This window comes from Nesoenas mayeri (assembly GCF_963082525.1).
Source record: "Nesoenas mayeri genome assembly, chromosome: 6".
Lineage (NCBI taxonomy): Eukaryota > Metazoa > Chordata > Aves > Columbiformes > Columbidae > Nesoenas > Nesoenas mayeri.
In genome coordinates this window covers 1,641,610-1,663,713 of record NC_137545.1, presented here as the reverse complement: position 1 = coordinate 1,663,713, position 22,104 = coordinate 1,641,610, and the positions used below count along the sequence as shown (strand labels likewise).

Sequence of the window (22,104 nt, the reverse complement as noted above, 5' to 3'; positions counted from 1 at the left end):
GTCCATCACTAGAGCTTTAGTTCTTTGTCCTCACCTAACCTCAGCAATTTCATTTGCTACAGCCATCTCATAGTGGCCTCCAACAGATTTGTTCAGTTAGTGACACTGCGTCTCTTACAGCACTGATAATGATACATCACTGCTGATGTCCCAACTGCGTTTTGTTTGTTAAATTACAAGCCTACTATTTTTAAAGTCATTTAAATGTAATTCACTGGAGACCTACCCAGCTGGGTCATGAAGTAAGCAGGAAAATGGTGTAAGCTTCTGTATTCAGTGTCTCCAGCTACCCCAAGTTATCAGAGCGAAATCTCTCTACATTTTCAAACCACCTAAGGCTGAAAGCTGATACATCTATTAACAATCCTTCAGACACACCTGAGGGCTGTCAATTTGGAAACAAACATTTAAATCCCTAAAGCCCACCTGAAAAATCGTTAAGGCTTAAGTAAAAATGTGTTCATGCTTTTAAACAACCTATGAAAGGGTGCAAAGAGACAGCTTCTGAATCCTGTGAAAGCTTCATAAGAAAAGATTGATAATAAAACTTAAAACTTGCAGGTGACCATTCTGAAAGCAAATGTGTCCACAAAAAACACACCAAGTCCTGCTGGACAACTTTTGGGCCATGAGTTCATCTCCTACTATCAATGTGGACTTTGGATTCACCTACTATCACTATTAGCTTTGTCCAATTATATTGAAGCTGCACAGCACTGAAAGAGCCTCAAAAAAGCTGAAACTTGCTACCAAAAGTAGCAATTATCAGCTAAATAACAAAGGAGAAAGACCAGGAGAAGAAATGCATGTGTGTTTATAAAATGTAGAGCAGATCATGAAAAGGCATCAAAGGCTCAGCATCACTATCACACCTGGGTACCCGCTGGAGGTACCAGCGCTGCTGGCATCACGGCTTCTCGTCCTGCAATTGGCCTTCGGCTAACAAGGAGTTAAAGATGAGACACAAACCCGCAGGAAGACAGGCATTTTCTGTTAGGACTGTCACTGACAATAAAAGCCATGTATGCTGACACATCCAAAAAAAGAAACCAAGCACGCTGCAATTCCCGCATCAGAAAGATTGCGGCTGTTTTTTAAGGTTCAAGCCTGACCTTTGTTTTCCAACACGGCTTTTTGTATTTTGCCTCATTACAGCATTCACAGTCTATCAGATATTCCTTTCAGAGGGTTTCAGCGGATGCCAGCAGCTGGGAAGCTCGGCCAGTAGGCAAACAATGCCGGAGTTCAGAGGCGAGCCCAGGATTCCAGCCTGCAGGCTTGGCAAGCGCTTGGGGCTGTTACAGAGGTGATTCCAGTCATCAGTCCCTGGAGAACAGCCACCCTCTGTCCCTTTTCCAGCTCCTCCCCTCCACCCCAGCAGCCAGTTTGGTCTGCAGCTGGGCTCGCTGTTAACCAAGTGTTCGGAGGATGAAAGTACACGGGGAGGGCCAAAATGGAAAGCCAAGAAGCATCGTGCAGTTGAAAACACAGTCATGCCTAAGCTGCACTCCCTATATTTAGTGCTGCTCCTTCTTGAGACAGCAGCAGAACAACAGCACGATGCCAGAAGATTTCTAGATGTCAAGTAGAAGAAATATGGGCTAACCCTCCCTTTTTGCATGAATCAAATGCATTAACAGAATACCTAATGGATGCCTTTAAATGCAATTAACCACACCAAACTATGTGGTAATACGTGTTGGATCACATACCCATCCACTCCCCTCTGGCACACACACAGCGTGCACCCATCCGTGTGGATTTATTCCTCTTTATTTCACCATTCAAAGATGATGTGGCCACTGCAGACTCCATGTAGATTTATTCCTCTTTATTTCACCATTCAAAGATGATGTGGCCACTGTAGACTCCATGTGGATTTATTCCTCTTTATTTCACCATTTGAAGATGATGTGGCCACTGTAGACTCCATGTGGATTTATTCCTCTTTATTTCACCATTCAAAGATGATGTGGCCACTGCAGACTCCATGTAGATTTATTCCTCTTCACCATTCAAAGATGATGTGGCCACTGTAGACTCCATGTGGATTTATTCCTCTTTATTTCACCATTCAAAGATGATGTGGCCACTGCAGACTCCATGTAGATTTATTCCTCTTCACCATTCAAAGATGATGTGGCCACTGTAGACTCCATGTGGATTTATTCCTCTCTATTTCACCATTTGAAGATGATGTGGCCACTGTAGACTCCATGTGGATTTATTCCTCTCTATTTCACCATTTGAAGATGATGTGGCCACTGTAGACTCCATGTGGATTTATTCCTCTCTATTTCACCATTTGAAGATGATGTGGCCACTGTAGACTCCATGTGGATTTATTCCTCTCTATTTCACCATTTGAAGATGATGTGGCCACTGTAGACCACTGTGGACTATATCCCACCTCAGCCCTGGTCACCTAAGTACTTACTCTGATAACATAAATCATTCCACAAGGCAAAGATCAACCACTTTAAGGCTCAAAAGCAGCTATAACGAACTTGTAAATCTGGCATTCAGCTGCAATGCTAAAGGTCCAGCTAACAGAAAATGCTTTGCCTTTTTGTGTCTCAACGGTTCGCTTTTTCCCCCAGCACGTAGGTTACGTGCAAAAGCAGAGTCATCAGACCTTACTCACTTCACTTCTTGAGGCAACCGCTCGATGGAGAGGAGTCAGCCACATGTTGTCCTTGGCATTAACACGAGCGCCTGCAAGGAAACAGCCGAGGTTACAGCCATGCCGTGGGTGCGATACCGAAAATCTTGCCCAACTGTTTCCTGAAAACAAGAGCTGTGGTATGTGGTACCCTCAGTGCTCCCCTCGCCTCTCCTGGCACCCTTTTCACCCCGGAAATGCATCTCCAGATCCCAGATAGGAGCTGAAGCATGACTGGATTCATTCAGACTCATCAACAACTCTTTTGCTCTTTTCCATAATCATTTTTTCTGAACAGGAGTTCTTCACTTGTGCTCCAGGACGTGAGCCCACATTTCAAATAGGTACTTCAGCAAGTTTTTGAATCCACAAATATTGTAAGTTTGAATGCTTTAGAAGTTTTTTTAAAACTAGTTGCTTTGTTTATCAATTCCACTCAGTCAAAGCGCGTGTTTTATACCTGTATCACCAAATTTCAATATATTTTCTATGCATGCAATAACTGCAAACAGCTCTATGAAACTCAGAAATGAGCACTGCCTGAAGCTCATTTATATGTGCTTTTCTGGGTATTCCTTAGAGCTCTACAATTAGGTAATTTACCAGCTAATAACAGTGAGGGACAGTACCTTACCTGACAAAATGAGAAGCTCAATGATGTCTGCATCCCCCAGGAATGATGCAACGTGAAGAGGGGTCCGTTTCTCGGCATCCTACAAAACCATATTGTCCAGTTAGAAGTCATGGTCCATAACTGGAAGCGTTAGTGTTAGAGAGAAATGGATTTGTATATAGTGTTGACTTTTCTATTTTAAGTATTGCAACGACATTATTCACGTGCTTCCGGACATCAGACTTTGTCATGCAGTTTGCATTAACAATATAACACCGGACTCCTCAGCAGAATATCTCTGGAGAATGGTTTAGAACTCCACACAAGGACGAGATGCAGTCCTCTTAGTCTACAAAGGTTCCTGCACACCATTTAGCCTGGTTGCCTGCAGCAGCCCAAAACGGGTTTGCACACCCATTTGTACAAATCAAGAAATTGGTACAAATAAAGAAAATATTACGAATCAGGTCTGTGCCTTTATAACTAGAAGAATTGCTAATAATCATATATACAACTTCCAAAACACATCTACTTTTATTCGATTCCTGTAATTCGCAGCCTCAGGGAGTCACATTTTCAAGATTTTATTTTTTAACTTCAAAGGCTGTCAATACAGCGTTTACCAAAAAAACCCTTTATTTTATTGCTTTATTCAGATGATTCCAGAATACAGGCCTTTAAAAGAAACTTCTAAACATTGCAATATGGGCAACAAAAATCACACAAGAACCGCTAATGCTGCTAATCGTACTATTTGACCCATTTCCAGTCCTAAAAGTATTGCACTTTGGTTTCTTAACCACTAATACAGAAGAAGTTCTAAAAGTCTTATCAATCAAGCTTATCACATTATAACCCACCAGCATTAAATCCTGTAGGCTGGTAACGGGTTCAAATGATACCAACGCAGAAACCCCACTGGTATTTACACTCTCCCCCAAAACATCTCTCTGAGCCTGTAAAGTAAAATCTCACTTTGAACATGTCCAAGGGGTCATCGGCCACAAGCTGGTTTGGACTGTCCTCAAAGTACGTTGTACACGTGGGCAAATCAGTGCAGCACAACCATTTGTCATGGGAATGCTGAAAACCTTTCCAGCACTGTGAGCCTCAGAGCCACCGGCCACCAGAAGAAGTGATGTTAAGTTTTTATGTTTGTATGGGTTTTTTCAAACATATGTGGTCCGTGTAGTCCTCACATTCTGCTTCAGCGGGTTTTGATCTTATGGACTGGGCGCGCATGCAAAAAACACTCAAAATACAGATGACGTGACACCCTGGTTGTCACAGTCAGAGGGAAAGATACCTTACAGAACTTCACCTGGAGGGCAAATTAAAGCGATATTAAGCAGTGTCCATCCAGGAATCAAAACCACAAACTACGTTCTCTCATATGCTCAGACACAATCCACCACGGGCTTGTTTTTGCAGGCTACATGAGTGCACGCAGGACCTTTCCTAAATACTGCTTCGTATTACCTATCCATGGCAAAAATTTGCTAAGACTGATCGAACATTTGTACAAAAATAGAATAAGTTTTATTTATTTTTGTAGCTTGTTCGTTTTAATGCACGAACCTCTCTTTAGCACAATGCAGCACTTGTAATAGCTATCGTACCTGTCGCTGATCAATTTTGCAGCAGGTTTTTGCAACACAGCCAAGTTTGGCAACAGAGCCGAGTATTCTGAAGTTGAATGGTAATGATACAAGACCAAGCACTATTTTCTATCAAGGAACCGAGGCTATTCAGCGCTTTAGTGATTAATGGCAAAAAGGTAACTGGAAATAACATTGGCCCATCAGATCTGCTTCAAGTGCAGTTCTCAGAGGAACAAAAGGTCAGTAGAGACAGCAGATAAACTAAACAATGGCTAGAAAACTGCGCTGAGAGATTAACACTCTATTAGTGACTTATAGTCCACAGAAGAGATGATGTTGCGCATTAACATTATCTGGACATATGAAAAAAAAAGTACAGATAAAGGAAATTAAGAATTTAACACTCAGCAAGCAAAACTCTCAACACGTGCTTAAACTCTTCAAGTGATCACAGTGACACTGATAAGGCCCTTGACAGGCTTAAAGTTAGGCTAGTCCTTAAGTGCTTTATTGGATCAGAGCCTTAGAGTACATGAAGATTAGCAGAACAGCGGCTCAGATAAATCATATCAGCATATGTAAGATATACAGGCACATTAAGAAAAACGCCAATAGTTCCTCCTCAACACAACCTACATCTCAAAGGAGGTAATGGACTTGAACTTTTCTATCAACCGCAGCTGTTCAGATCAGAACTAACACTGTTGTTACACATCTGAGTATACCCTATTTAAATAGCACAAAGTCACTGGTACCATTAAAAAATAAAAAATGGGGTTTTTTTATAAAAAGAATCAGATATCCACGTACAACTTGACTTCAGGTAAATTAAACATTGGGTTAAGAACTACTGAAGAGGCTAAAAACAAATGAGCAGATACTCTTTGGGTTAGTTACAACTGTTCAGAGCCAAAAAGCCGATGGTGTACAAAGAAAATCTCTGCCACTTTACGATTTCCTCCGTCTCCCAGATTCTCTTCTTAAAGCCTGTAATTCACCAAGGAAATGGAAAAGCGTAACCGTGAGCACCAGCTGGGAGGTGACAGTCAAGCTGTGTAACTTACGCCTCGTGCTCTTTCTTCTGCTCTTACCAAGCACACAAATTCCCGTCTGAAAACGCAGCTCCTGGTTCCACCTCCTCTCATCCCCACGGGCTTCAGTTTAGCCTCAGAAACAAAGAGTTTTTCTGGACTGAGCCTTTAATTGCCAAGTGGCCAGGAAGTGGCAGAGAAAAACACTTCAATCTTCTAGAGACAAGAAAAATCATCTTTCCTCCACCTCACCCCATCTAACACTTTGGTTCCATGGGGCTGGCAGGAGATGTCACGCTAGAGAAAGAGAACTTTTACAATGAATTACTAATCCTAGATTGAGACTGTAGGAACTGTTATCCTAATTAATGGAAATGTAGCAGCAAGTTTCCAATGCAAGGCTCCAAAGACAGACTTCAATAACTCCTCCATTTTCATGGATGCACATTTAGAAAATTCAGGTATTTCAGGCTGACGTTGCTGCCTTAGAAGAAAATAAAGCAGCTACAGCCAAATCCTCCTTTTAATAGCCTATACATCCTTACTGTATCAAATATTTTGAGGACATTGATAACATGAGTCACCAGCATAAATATATATAACTTAGTACCCACTAGTATACCAGCAGGTTGTACAAAGGAACTCAGAACATTTCAGACCCTCAGGGTACTCCAGCAGAATCTTCTTCACAGTTCAAACACCTTCTTTATAAAATATAAAATATTATATTTCTTTTCTAAAAGAAAAAAATATATATATTTATTCTAAATGAAAGTCATGCTGGTTACCTTGCATTGCATCAATGCAATTTCATATTAAATTTCCTTACACAACAGAAATGTTCACAATTTCCTTCTGTAGGAAATAAAAATCTCAGTCGTTTCCCACTTAAATTAACATCATATCAAATAGCACTTTAGAAGCTAAATCCCCACTGAAAACGCAGCTATTACCTAGCACTAAACTGGCAGACAGTGTCAAAGCAGAAGCTTCAGAGTTCCTGACTAAATCCTTTCCAGACCTCTAAGCCAAACAGCCACAGCATTTTGTCTTAGGAAATATGAATATACATCCCTAATTTTGCTTAGTTTCTCCATGTGCTTTATTTTGTTTCCCTGTCCTACCTATATCTGAACTATCCCAATATTAATGCAGCTAACTAAAGCGATCGACAAAGGACGAATCACCGCCAAACACTGTCAGAGTTTCCTCTCACGTGAGCAACCGAGCACTAGACAAACATTAACATGGAAGTAATTAAAAACACCCTTAAAATAGAACCGTAAGCACGCGGTGCAAACTGCCAGCTCACAGCACAAGGACGGAAACGCTATCTTTTGATCGTTCTTTTAGTGCCATTTTAAGCATTTGCCACTTGCCTGCAATCGCTATCCAGAGCAGAATCTTCGGAATTCATGTTGGCCGGTATTTTTCTAATTACTCCAAAGAACAAAATAACAAAATCCCAGAATGTGAGGGGTTGGAAGGGCCCTGGAAAGCTCATCCAGTGCAATCCCCCCATGGAGCAGGAACACCCAGATGAGGTTACACAGGAAGGTGTCCAGGCGGGTTGGAATGTCTCAGCTTTGGGTTTTGCTCTTGACAAAACAGCTGTTCAGGCAAAGCATCCATGGGTGGACTTTTACCATCCTAAATGGGATTCTGGGCAAGACCATTCAAGTTCAATGACCTTTCCTATTAAGTACTATGGTACTCATCTATAAAACACATATTTCTTCATTTAATATCACACCTGACAGTTGAGAACATCTCCCTAGCAACCATCACTACCACACTTGCGGCCAAAGGATATAAAAACATTTGAGAATCCTACAATAACAACCTTGTACAGGAAATGCTATTTTGAAAAAAAACCAACTAGAAGAAACAGAGAAGAAATTTTAGAACTATCTTGTTCATCTGGGTTTAGGGGTTTTTTGGTTGGTTGCTTTGGGGTTTTTGCTTTGTTTTTGTTTTTTAAGACCATCAGGGAAAACAAGGAGGAAACTCAAGGGAGATGTAAGATCAGTTCTGCAGTTCCTTTGTGCAGCTCTGAACCAGAGCCAAGATTCCACCAGACAAACTGCTGGAGTTGGCCATGAATTAACCGCTGGCTTTATGTCAGAGAAAGACACGAAGAAAAGGCAGGCTGGTTCAAAAGCCCAGGAAACACCTGGAAATCACCATTCTGCTTCTGCTTTATATTCTCACCGCTTTCAGAGGGCACAGATGGTGGTCAGGACCGGCAGCGTTCATTTCTAACAGTACGGATCTAAGTTAAAAATCAAAGAGGGGAAAACAAAAACCCAACTTCTGCAAAAAGACCAAATTCAAATGGAGTTTTTCTTTTTCCACTGCCAAAACTACTTAACTACTACTTGTTTACAGCTGCTTACCATTGTTCTGGCTCGAATAAGCCAATTTGCAGAACAGTAATTCCTTTGCGGGCAAATCATGGCCAAGATACTGCTTCCTTACTCTCTCTGCTGGGACCTATAGGGACGCTTTATTTCAAATACAGTCAAATGCTGAATAACAGCTCCTGATCTGCAAAGACTCTTCATAAAAGCAAAGTCTACAGAGAATAAAACTATGCAGCTTTCAGCTGTTTTCATTCATTTTCTCAGTAAGACAGAAAACAATGTCCCTGATTGACCTGCACATTTAGAATGATTCCCATACCCTTTGAAAATGTAAAGTCACCTCCTGGAGATAATTATATTTCAGACCACTTCCACTGAAGCCCCAAATCTCTAACTTCCAAATCATCTCCATTCTGTTACGTGTTAATTACTAAAGACGTGATTAATACTGTCATTGCAACACTTCCTAAGCATGGTGCTTATATATTTCAGGCACATACCAAGGCGTTGACATCCTCAGTTTTGTAGATCAACATCCGTATCTCTTCTGGATCGCCGCTGAAAATCGCTTGGACCAGTGGTGGCTGGAAAAAATAAACACAGAGGCAGCAGCATTACAGGTTTGTCTGTTTTCTTTTTACAAGGAGAGCATATTATTTCTGCTGATGTTTATTAATGCTGCCCATAGACATTGTATGACCCCACTAACCCATCACCAAGAGTATCTCATCAGTAAGAACTATCAGTTTGCTTGAGGATAAACTGAAATCACGAGTATGTTTGTACATATAATGAGCGTGTGTGTGCACAAACAGGGACCCCCATTAGAAAGGCAACTTTTGTCAACAACACACAATTAGCCCAGATGTTCCCCTTAGCATGTAAGGGGAAAACTAATTACATCAGATATTGCTGCGTGCTTGCTGTTGACACAGATTAATGGTCAAGCAACACACATTTAGAAACAGGACGTCACGCAGATAATGAATTTCTGGGCAATAAACATCTTGTATCTTTTTACTGAATAAGTATGCAGCGAGCGCAGTTAATTTGAACCACCCAAGAAGCAAAATAATTATCTTATTGTTTCAAGTCTGTTATTACGCTATTATGAATCAGAATGCATAAATAAATAATCAGGCACACGGGAGAAACAATCTGCCCTGCTCATTGCAGAATTTAAAATAAAGCTGCAGAATGGGAGCATGCGTGACTACTTAAGCACGTAAAACCCCATCAGTTCTTAAGACTCTGCACAATTTTACTGTCTTGTAAATGGATTATCTCAAAATTCACAAACAAGCTGGAAGAATAGAAGAAATACCATTTTGCCCCAAGCTTTTCCCTGCAAAATTAATCATATTCAAAGGTGGAAAATACATTTCTAAGTTGATGGTGTCTATTTTAAGACATATTAATCCCTTGTGTCCTTGAGAAAGATTCACGCTGGAATTTCATTCTTGCCGCTCCTCCGATGGAAAAAGGAGAAAAGCAGCACCTTTCATCACAAGTGTCTGAAGTCTTATATATTATAGAGGATGTTTGGGAAAAGAAAAATAAAGCATTTCACCTGAACTATTTTGCATGTTTCCTTCCCAGCCCATGGCAGAACGGCCACAGATGATTCCCCACCGGACAACGTGAACGCCAAACCTCAGCCTGCTCCCTTCTACCAGACTCAAATCAGAATTTACCTAAGGCTGAGGTGGTCTCATTTCTCCACTTTTCTCTTGTTTAAAGTGATTCTCTAACCTTATACATGCTAATAAAAATCAGTATTTCATAGACTTAGCACAAACCTAACACAAACAGCTAGGAAGAACTAGTGAATGAATGGAATTAGAATGCTCACATCAAAATATTTCCATTTGACGTGCATTTATCATAATATTTAAATAACGAAATACACGGGAAAGCAAAGAACTCCCCAGTTTCAAGCTGAATGGCAACAAAACCCCATGGCCAAGCAACAAACACCCGGATGAGTCTCTGAAGGCACTTGCAGGCACAGCCAGCACCCAACTAAATGTAGCAGCCGGGCTCTGGGGGTGAGATTTCAGCGGCACCATCACAAGAGAAGAACCTAAAAGAACTTCAAATCTATTGGATTTTTACAAGTAATTACAGGCGATGTTTTTCTTTTAATAGGGAGAGAGTAAAGTACCGTGCAGCGTTACATTTTTTAAAAGAGGGAAGTCTACAATGAGGCGGTTTGACCCTTCTTCCCTCTGCCTGAAATCTGAATGAGACACCTGGTTTTACAGGAAATGCTTGACCTTTTTAATTAGCACCAGCTGCTTAACACAGAAAGCAGATTGAGCACAACACCGTGCCCTTTAGACCTGTGAGACATACAAGATCCTCATCTCAATTTTTGTCCACCATGCCCCAGTCATATCTACATGCAGTAGATATCAAAACTCGGTATTTATCGCACCCCTGAGGTTCTGAGTCTCCCACTGCTGATGTACATAACCTTTGCTGACATGAGATAGCTGCCATACACCCCTTTGCAATGGCTTTAGTCCTTCCGACCCTTTTGCCACGAGATTTACTTTTTATAGCTCAATTACAATAGAATCTATCACTGCTAATTGTAACAGCAAGAGACAGAGATAACGGAGAACGATCAGAGTCTGTGAACTGGAAAAAACCGACAGATCTTCAGTGATAACCACGTTCATGCATTAATGACTTCAACTTTAAATTACTTTTATTTTCTTAAATTCCTGAAGGGCAGATAATGACATTTCCTAATTATCAAAGATGGATACAGCATATTTTTGGAAATAATTTATAAAAGCTGTGACAGCATCATTAATAGGTTATTTCATTAAGGGAAATATTTTGCTTTAAAATTCTTCAAATTCAGAAGTTGTTAAACACTCGGAATGAAGGGAAAAAAAAAGCAAGCACACTATGCGATACACACTTGCATTTCAAGTGAGAAAGAAAACCATAAGCAAAATGAAAACGATGCAGAGAAACAGTATTTACAACATACCAAGAAACAACTGCTGAAACTTTAACATGGCATTTATTTAGTCAAGCCTTCACGATACTTAAAAAGGAAAATATTCAGCATTCATTCTGCTCGTGCAATGCTGGGTCAAGCCCGGTATTTGTGTTCGCACCATTTCTGATATGCCATTCCGGCCGGTGCAAAACAAGCCTCTCGGCAAACCTATTTCTGGCTCTTAGCTTGGCTCCAGATTCTGGCTGCCTCCCATTTTTCATGACGACGCTCATCAACGGCCCCAAGGATTGCTTATGTTTCCAGGTGAATCAAAGGTTACATGCTGCCGTTCCTGGAATCCCAAAATTCCTTCTCACACCAAATATGCTCTGAATGGCCTATGTTTTGTTCGACTTATCAGTTAAAGGCACCGAAATAACTCACGGCGTGTTAAATTTAGATCACTTCTAAAAAGGAAAAGAGTTAAGCGTGTTTAATTCCGCTTACCCCGTGTCCTTTCCTTCATTCTCATTGCTGTACACTGATCTGGGTTTTAGTTTTGGCCTTTGGGATTTTGGGGGGGTATGTGGGGTTTTTAAGTGCTGGGAGATCGTATCAGAAAATTAGTTAATACTGTCTTGAAGTTACATTAGTCAAGTGGAGACAAAGACTCAGCATGCTGCAGACTACTTAAAATAAGAAAGCATTTTTTAAAGGAAACAACAATAAACATCATAGCATAACACTCGTGATATTCACCAGCATTTGTTACCAATTTTAATGGAGAAAAGTCTGTTGCAGACAGCACAATAAAATTTGTTGGAATATCTCCAAAGATTGAGGATAATCGATCTAATGGTATCCTGAATTTATTTTGTCTTCTTGAATTTGTTCCTTAGAAGTTTCTTGGGGGTTTATCTTGATACAAAGTGTGTGTTGCGTAATATCTCACAACAGACATTTCAACAACGATGTTAAATAACAGCCCGGGATTGTAACGGCAGTACCAAAAAAGATCCAATTCTTCTTATACATTTCCAGCAGAGAGTGCTGCCACTAATCCATTTGTCACATTGACATTTTCTTCTTGTTACATCAACATTTTGACTCCCAGAGCTTTTGCCCTTTCTTTCTATTTCTTCACCCCTCCTCCATAACCCATCTACCGTCTGGGTCAGGGCAAGGAAGAAGGCCTGGCACCAAGGTGGTGTTTCTGACCAAAAGGACAGCAGAAAGTCCCATCTCTGAGGGTATAAATTCCAGCTGGTGTAAATTATTTTATGTGAGGTGTTGTGCCATGTTACACCACCTGCTTTCCGAAGAGCCCTGTGCTTTCTGCCCCGCAGCACAAGATTACGAACCTCACGAGAAGTAAAATGGCTGGCAGTACAGCATAGCAATGGTGACCCTGGTAGCAGGCCTGCTCCTCACTAGAGGGTTAAGAATAAGGCAGTTAGGGGAGAGGATCACTTCAAAAATGTCAACTACACCAAAAGCTTCATCTCCTGCTCACTTGTACTGCAATGAAATCAAACACATTTCACAGAGTCACAGGATGGCTGGGGTTGAAGGGACCTCTGGAGACCCCCCGTGCAACCCACCTGCTCACGCAGGGTCGCAGAGCAGATCACACAGGTGGGTCCAGGTGGGTTTGAATGTCTCAGAGAAGGAGACTCACAGCCGCTCTGGGCAGCCTGGGCCAGGCTCTGGCACCTCAAAGTGAAGTATCTCCTCGTATTGAGAAGGAACCACTTGTGTTTCAGTCTGTGCCCGTTGCCCCTCACCCTGTTGTCGGGCACCACGGAACAGTCTGGTCCATCCTCTGACACCCACCCTGAGATATTTATAAACACTGATCAGATTCCTCTCAGCTTCTCCAGCTGAACAGCCCCAGCTCTCTCAGTCTCCCCTCACAAGAAAGGTGCTCTAGGCCCCTCAGCATCCTCATCGCCACCGCTGCACTCCCTCCAGTAATTCCTCATCCTTCAAGCACACCAGCAATTTTTTGATTTTTTCTTTAATTTGGCCAATTCCAATCATCTTTGAGGAAAAAAAACACAAGGTGATAAAAGCAATTCTACATGCAAGAGAATGCTCTGGGGAGCAAGCAGGTTGCTGCTGGCTGTGTTCAGGGGCCCACGGCCACCCCGCCTTCCCCCGCCTACCAGCAGCAACTGAGGAGAAACGGAAATGCTGCAAGTTTATCTTCCTTCAGTTTATGAAACCATGTCTTAACCCTCTCTTCCTCACTTTTACGTGTTCCTCCCTCGGTGCAGCAGCGAGACCTGCGTTTCATCTCGTGTCCTGAGCAGCCCGCCGAGCACCAGCCCAGTGAACCCGTCTGTCCTGCAATCAAGTGCTAGATCTGATTTATGCAGCGTGCATTGCTACTCATCATACACCCTCACAAAACCCGTTTTCAGAAAATTAATCCTGATTTAGCCAACTATAAAGTGGTGTCTGAGCCTGCAAGATCTTACTCAGTAAGATTAGGACTTCCGCTGGTTAGTGGTGTCTGGTTTATATTAATGTATACACAAAGAATGCAGCTATGAAACAGAGAGTGCCTTAATAAATTTGCAGACACTTCTGAACTGCTACACAAGTGACTACAAGGAAGTCGAAGGGCAGGATCAGAATTTATAACCACCTCGACAAGTTATACAAACAACTGGAGGGAGACGAGAACGCTTTTCAGAATGGAGGAGAACACAGCAAGCCCAAGAAATCCAGAGTCGCTTTGTATAAGAAAGAATTTGGAACCACAGTTCACTAACAGAATGTAAGTGAACAATGTTATGAAAGAGGAAGAGACCTTAAAGTAGGAATATGGCTTGCAAAACACACAGCGGCCCTTCCATGCTGCTCAGTACTACTTAGGCTACAACTGCAGTGAGGCAATTTGGGCCATCACTTGACTTGAGGAGCAAACCAGAGCTCTAAAATATGATTTTCAGGGAACATCTAAACAGATTGGAGCTATTCAGCCTACACAAAAGAAAATTTAAAGGGAACGTGAGAACAATTTGCAACATGTAAAAGGTTGTTGCTAAAAGAAATCATCTATTTTCCACACCCAAGCGCTACACAGCTCGAATGGCTGCACGCAAGGAGGATGTGCTTCTGCTCCTTTACAGGCAACGCAAACCAGGACACCGGCTACCGATTTGGCTGAGTTACAGTGAACTGCAGCCCATCATTTCAAAACCAGATCTAGTCCAATGACCACTGAAGTTCAAAGGGATTCTTGTCCACAGGCTTCAGCAAGGCCAGGGATTGAATATACAAAAGAACCAAACCAAAATTCACACCGCATTTACACAAATAGGAAGCTTAACACAAAAAGGATAAGCTACAGCAGACTGCACTCCCAATAAAAAGCAGGGAACATGAGTTTTCTAGCATTTTGGCTGAGTATTACACCATAAAAGGGACAACTATATAAATAGTTTGGCGCTGGCGCTAGAGAAATTTCTACAGAAATCAGTAAAAATATGTATATATTTCCAAAAGTTCAAGGGAAGTCTAGTGCCTTTGGGTAGAAACACACTATCACGTGGCATGACTCCAGCAGACCTTCACTTTATTATATTACCAGTGGATCTTGCTCAGGCTCAAGTAACCTCCTCTTGCATTGCACATCACAGCAAAGCCTCAGCACGCCTGCCTCCTGCTGTGCAGCTCATTCCTTCTAGTGAAGGAGATCCATCCCAACAAGCCATCCTCCTGTCAGCTCCAGAAAACTCAGAAATTCCCCCAACGTACTGTTTCATACCCGGCAGGTGTCAAATATACCTTAAAAGACATTAAACACTAATGTTTTTGTTTCCTGGTTTGTCTTGGAGGGTCACGGAGCTCACTGCGGTCAGTTATTACTGTTTTCATAAAACAGTAAAATCCTTTGCAGATTTTGCTCTCCTTCGTAAGATAGTATAAAACTCAGATTAAAAATGTTTGCCAACTGAGGCTGACGACAGCGTTCTTTTCATTAATAGCAGAGTAACTATGTGTTAAACATGCAGATCAGTCCGTAACAGCGTTTCATCTCTCCCTTTGCATTAGGCACGCTACGGTTGGCACGGGGCTCCGGCTCCACAACCAAAGCAGATGTTTTACCTCTGTTTTGAATCTGGAACAGATTAGCAATGTTAGCTTAATTCAATATATCCTGATAATACCCTCATACTCATCATCGACCAAACAAGCGAAAGAAAAACCAGAAATCAAGCTTTGCTGATTAATGCAATGTCAAGTAGCCAGGCCAAAGCAATGAAATGTAAATGTTTTAATCCTAAATTGCAGGTGCCACTTGTAATCCAAACCCCATGTTTTACTTTGCTAGAGAGGCTGCAGTTTATTAAAGATTAAAGGAGGTTTAATTAGACTTGCATAGCCTAACACTTCAGCCTCTCATTTTCTATGAACCGTTCCACTTCAAAAATAAAAACCCCCTTACTATTCTGTGTTGTTTTGTCGTGCATCACAACCCTGATGCCAAAAGGAATACTTGCAGAAAGGAATACTTTAACATTAGAAAAAGTGTTATTTTTTCCTGAAGAGAGGTTTTATATGAAAAAAACAAACCTGGATCTTGAGTCTCAAAAGACTACAGATCACCATCTCCTCCCGAATCTCCTGTGTAAATATTTCTGTATTAGTCTTGTCAAAATTAGCCCCAAAAATATGCAACCCTACTACAAAACAAAAAGCAACTCACTGCAACTTAATCAGCTTACACATGTAAGTGCTTGTGGTCAAGGCAGTGGCAACGTGCTCTATACTCATATTCACCTGTGCTGCTAAGCGGGCATTATTCTCAACCCCTCTCTAATGACAAGAGCAGAGAAGAGCTGGTGACAGCTTGATATCAACCACCTAATGAAATCAGGAAAGCTGAATTACCCTAACCTAGCTAAACAATAAAACCAAAACGAACCAGAGGGCTTCCCAATCCAGTCTGACTTGACTGTTCTTTTATGATTCCTTGGCCGCACCACCATGGATGCCTGTGGTATTTGAGCATTTCCACTTAACAGGGAGCTCTTCAAGTCCTTCTGCCCCTTGGAGAAGAGGGTGTTTGAGGTAGAGCCTGGGGAATGTGTTACCCCATATGACATTTTCTGAAAGGAGATGTATTTCTGGGATCGTGCCATGGGAGATGAGCCCTCTACATCAGCTCAAGAAGGTGGAGGCGTTGACCTTACTCTTTCCCTTCTAAATTCCATGTAAATGCCAACCCAAAGTCTGTGGAGCTGAATTAGTCATCGTCTCCATTCATGTTCATTCATTTACAAGTGACTCAAGTCAAGCATCAGAAGCTGGTGAGACCTGAGAGCACCTAAGCTAGGCTCAGGTTTGCTCTTCGCTTGCTTAACTCTTTTTCAAGGAACTGGTTTGGCAAACCTCTGCCCTATTTTGTTGTCTGGTTTCTCCATTCTCAGGCCATGCCACCCTGCCACTCTGCTAAACAAAGCAAACCTCTCTGTGTCTCACAGCCTCTTAGCTCTTGTGAAGCTCTCGTCTGCTTTTTATGGTGCTGATTATAATTCAAGATCTGTATTTCTCCTTCTCTGATGTCTTGTTTACACCGGTATTTGTAGCTGACCATTCACTGGCTGCCCAACACTTCCGAAGGGTATGCAGGAAAGCAGAGTTTTCTTGTATCACAGACCTCAGGTTTTTCAGGATAAAATAAACAAAATGCATTTAAGGGCCACCTAACCCTGTTTGGATTTAAGTTGATGGCAAAAACTTTCAAACCGTGCCAAGAGACCAAGCACAATGCTTGGTGCTTTGGAAAACCTTCAACTTCAATATACGAAGCTCCACGATCTTTCGGAGGGATGGGAAAAGCTTCAGAGGGGTGGGAAAGTGATAGATAGATAGAGAGAGAGAGAGAAGGAAGGAAGGAAGGAAGGAAGGAAGGAAGGAAGGAAGGAAGGAAGGAAGGAAGGAAGGAAGGAAGGAAGGAAGGAAAGAAAGAAGGAAGGAAAGAAAGAAGGAAGGAAAGAAAGAAGGAAGGAAAGAAAGAAGGAAGGAAGGAAAGAAGGAAGGAAGGAAAGAAAGAAGGAAGGAAAGAAAGAAGGAAGGAAAGAAAGAAGGAAGGAAAGAAAGAAGGAAGGAAAGAAAGAAGGAAGGAAAGAAAGAAGGAAGGAAAGAAAGAAGGAAGGAAAGAAAGAAGGAAGGAAAGAAAGAAAGAAGGAAGGAAAGAACGAAAGAAGGAAAGAAAGAAGGAAGGAAAGAAAAGGAAGCATACTGTTCCCAAAACTCTGCCCAACTGCTTTCACTAAGGATTTTGCATGGGGAAGTATAGGACTGTTCTGCTTGCAGCCACTTCTTGTGGGCTCCAGATTCCCTTCTCCTCTGGGGTAAGATGAGAAAGACGCAGTCCGCAGACCATGGGAACAGACCGCATGTTTCTGATGTATATTAACTCCTGTTCCCTTGTTCCATGAAACTGTTTGGGTCCTGGGGGCATTTCTCACTTGAATTTTGTTTCTTTCTCTACAGGAGTGAAAAAAAAAAACCAAACCACACACCGAAAAAACCAACCAGCTTCAAGTCATAATAAATATTTGAACAGATTTCTGCAAACCAAGAACAAGACATTTCTAATCTAGGTCATCTATGAAGATACTACAGTGTCACTGTGCTAAATTACCCTGCGAGACAGAGCTACCACTGGGTAACTTACTGCGCTGACACACGGATTCTGAGGAAAGCCTCAGGAAATACTTTAGGCGGGTTTCTACGAAGAAAGAAAAACACAAATCACATTTCTAAATGGCTACACCCTACTCCATCAGCCTGCGGAGGAGACGATTTTGCGAGGAAGAATCCTGATTGCTAATAGTAAAGCAGGGAGAAACATCAGAAACCAAAGAGGAATAAACACTGTGTTCTCCCTCAACTGAAAATGTAAAGCCAACATAATGAAAAGGAAATGAAGAAATGTATATACTAAAGATCACACAGCTTTAAAACAACAGCAAAGCTTTAGAGCTGTCCAGGACAGATTTACGAAACCTCTCAATGTTATAAAGCACCCAGAATGATCACTTCAGTTCAAACCATCATGTACTGCACTATTTTAAAAGTCTGGGCTTCTTAAAGGTCAAGAATTACACCCTGAATTAGAGTATTCAAGTAATGCAGGAAGCTTGCCCCGTGATGACATCTTTGCACACCTCTGCCAGATTATTTTAGAGTTTCCAATTTGTGCTATTTTTAAAAGAAGGTGGCAAGGAACTTCATTCTTGTGGTCAGAAAATCACTTCTCACATTCATTTCTCCTAATTGTTTCTCACAAATATTGCTGCTCAAACACCATCCTATGTGTAAAGTGTAATTAAGATGTTCTGGATAAACAAACAAATTACAAGTCTGTTTGCATGATGGGAGGGGTAGAAAATCCACATTGAAGATGCTGGAGGTTCCTGAAGCCTGGAAGTGGGTAACTTTGGTGGTTTGTAGCAGATCAGAATTGCGTTACCTAAACTGATGAAAATTGACAGGTAAATGAAATGCTACCACGCTTCACAGTTGGAGACAGCACCACTTTATCATCCCACAATCTCAAAACACTTCCTAAGGGTGGATCCCAGCTTCAGACTGAGAAACAAGCACAGAAAAGCACATGTAAAACTCTTATAGGACTGATGCTCCTTTCAAGTATTTTCAGGTTTTAGGCTTTCAGCATTTGCAAAGCACTGAAAACATTTCTCCACTACATTTTGTTGAGTGACAGCAGTATTAAATTTCAGAAGTAAATTGGGATTTATAGAAGAATTGATGATAAGATCTGTAAATGAATTCCTAGGCAGCGGAGTACATGGAATTACAAGAAGCCAGGAAAAAAAAGGGTTGTGCTCTCCTCTTCATCCCGTTCCAACCAAAAAAAGGTATTTACATGAGCAGAGAACCAGGCCTAAGTGTGCATGGCATCACAGCACTGGGGTCACATTTGCACACCCACCATTCATGGAAAAAGCCAAATTTCAAACCCCTTGCTTGTGCAAGAATCACGGTATCCAAGGTTGGAAGGGATCACAAGGACCATCTGGTCCAACCTTCCTTGGCACAAGCACAGTCTAGACAAGTTGGCCCTGCACCTTGTGCAGCCGAATCTTTAAAGTGTCCCACATTGGGGCACCCACCACTTCCCTGGGGACATTATTCCAGTGGCCAGTTCTTCTCATCATGAAAAATGTCCCACTTGTGTCCAATTGGAATCTCCTCAGAATTAACTTGTACCTGTTGCCCCTCATCTTTTGCAAGGGATTCCTTGTAAAAAGGGAGTCTCCAAATCAAGTCAGGGCTGTATGAAAAATGCCACCTAGCTCTGAATCTGCTTGCAAAACCAAAGACGTATATGTACACTCTTAAAACACTCTCCTTAAAGGCCGCCCATCAGAACATCAACAAAGATTTCCAGAGGGGAATGGCATCAAGCGACTGAAAACCACATTCAGATCAACAAAGAACCCAACACGGCACAGAAATAACCATCCATTCCTCAGGTCCACCGCGCAAGGAAGGACGGAAACAGGTAATTTTCCTGTGCTAGAGATGCAGGAGATGAAAAGCACTTCACAGAAAGTATAAAGCAGAGAGCAAGAAATACTCCCAAGTGGCAGGTAGCACTCCAGAGGTCCCCTCGGGCACAGGATTCACCAACCAAGTCCCTTAGGAGGAAAAGAAGGGTTAATTAAGCTCTTTAAAGAACTATAATTAGTTCGACAGGAAAGACAGTTCTGTCTTCCTGATTCAGCTGTAGTGAGTGCCAAGAAGTCTGAACACGCATGCAGAGAGGGCATACATATATATATATATATATGTATGTATATATAAAACACAATGACAATAAGTGGAGTCTAAATAAGACCTTGAGAAATCGATCAGTTCCTGTAGTTGACATATCTTGCTCTGCAGATCTAGTTGACCAAAATACTAATGCAAAACATTAAAATTACAACACTTTTTATTTTTCACTGTGTAAATTTAATGACATTTATCAGTTCAGCTTCAAGTCAGGGGGTCAATATTTAGTTTCTATATTTAATTACATTTTATTTTCGTCATGGCCTTTTCCAGATAAATGTTTAATCAGGGTGTTTACTATAATATAAAAATTACTGGAGTGAAAAGAATGAAGTAATAATGTTCTTATCTTTCTATGTAACGTCATATGTTAAAATCTAGAAGGCTGATTAAAAAAGGGCAACAATGTCACTGAATGAAGAACCTGCTAACAAGCCCTCAAGGAGAAAAGGACCTAAATAGTGGTAAAAATTAACAACCAGAATATGAAACCACCATGCCTTTCAGAGAATATCAGGGAACCATTCATGCTTCAATATGGTGCAATGAAAAGCAAAATGTAAATTGAAGTTCAATGCATCCCAATTTCACCCATACAACACCAGTGACAACAACTCCATTGCCAAAAACGTAGCAGGGATTTCTCTACCTAAATAACATGCCAGGTTTGGAGCAGAATTCAAAATAAAACTTGCTAAGGACTTGTTTCAGCTAGTAGAAAACTGGCAAGTTTACTGCAAAACCTGCTGCATAAAAAGAATGTATTTCCTACATATTTCCAGGTAGTACTTCCTATCTATGATTCTGTAAGATAATAGATATATATATATTCCCTCCCCTGAGTTTGTCTGGTTTGCAGTCCTGTTTTCTGCTCCTTTTTTCCTTCGTTTTAGTCACTGCTGAGCCCATTTCTTCCTGCAGAAATGACTCATTTTCAATAGGCACCATCAATCTTCTCTTACTGTCTTTGCTTACTGTGTGTACACCAACTCTTATCTAAATCACGTAAAGACATGTTGTTCATCAAACCCTATCTACAGAGGAAGTTTCCTTCTAAATTAGGCAGGAGGTAGCTGCTTAGTGACATTTAAACAACCCCAAGTGGCAGTTTATGTTCTCTCCATCATAAAGCCATAGAGTCTGGATAGAATAAACCACATAAAAAGCATTTTTGCAAGGGGTGGAAATTCATTTTCACAAAGTAACTGGGAAGGGACAAGCGAGATGTAACAGGACACTGAGCCCTTCCCTTTTAGAACACCAGTTCATCCCACCCATACAAAGGAGGGCAAACCTGCTCCATGAAGCTCACCCAGTGATCTGGATCGGCACCCGTATTCCTAAAAAGAACTCTCTTCATAGGAAATTCAATGCAAAACAGCTTAATCCATTAGAAGAGCAAAATGCGGAAAATGCATTGCTGTTTCTGCGCGCCTATGACCAACACAAATCTCATCGAGATGGGAGCATCTCATGCTCGGGTGACTTCAGAGCCCACGACGGCTCCGCTGGCATCGCTCCCACGCACTCATCTCGCTTTCAAGAAATCACAATTACTGCTCCGCACTAGAGCAATTCTCTGAGGTGGCAACTGAATTGAACCAGATTTTTGCAATAGGAAACAAACAAATAAATCAGCAGAGAAGCAGAACAAGAAGAAATAAGTTTTTATCTCCAGGATCGATGGTTCTTATTTACTCATCCCTTACAAACACTCTGCTGAGCATTAAAATGCTGTAAGACACTTGAGACAATAATCTCTTATGTATGAACCATCCAGCTGAGGGAGAAGGAAAATGATATTCCACATTTAGTTTTGCTGATGTGACTGCACAGCAAAAACCTCCCAGTGAAGACCAGAAGGATTAGAAGAATTTCAAACGTTCTTGTGGGTTTTGACTTTTAATTTTAGCCTGTGCAGTTTATTGAACAAACTAAAATACAGCTGCACTAAATCTGGTATGATTTGGTGTAATTGGTATGACCTTGTCTATCCTAAGAGGCCAAAAATAAGAGATTAAAAAAATCTGAAAATGCCCACATGCCTTGGGTTGGCAC

The 22,104-nt window shown here is 41.4% G+C and overlaps 1 protein-coding gene across 1 annotated transcript in view; it reads right to left on the bottom strand.

Moving 5' to 3' along the window:
• The window catches only part of ANKRD44 (ankyrin repeat domain 44), an 87,053-nt gene that overhangs the window by 36,081 nt on the left and 28,868 nt on the right, over nt 1-22,104 (bottom strand). Inside the window, exons 2-4 of the mRNA XM_080347118.1 lie at nt 8,771-8,854; nt 3,297-3,375; nt 2,645-2,715 (exon numbers count right to left, since the gene is read on the bottom strand). Of these exons, the coding sequence (XP_080203244.1) occupies nt 2,645-2,715; nt 3,297-3,375; nt 8,771-8,854 (234 nt within the window). The remainder of the gene's footprint in view (nt 1-2,644; nt 2,716-3,296; nt 3,376-8,770; nt 8,855-22,104) is intronic.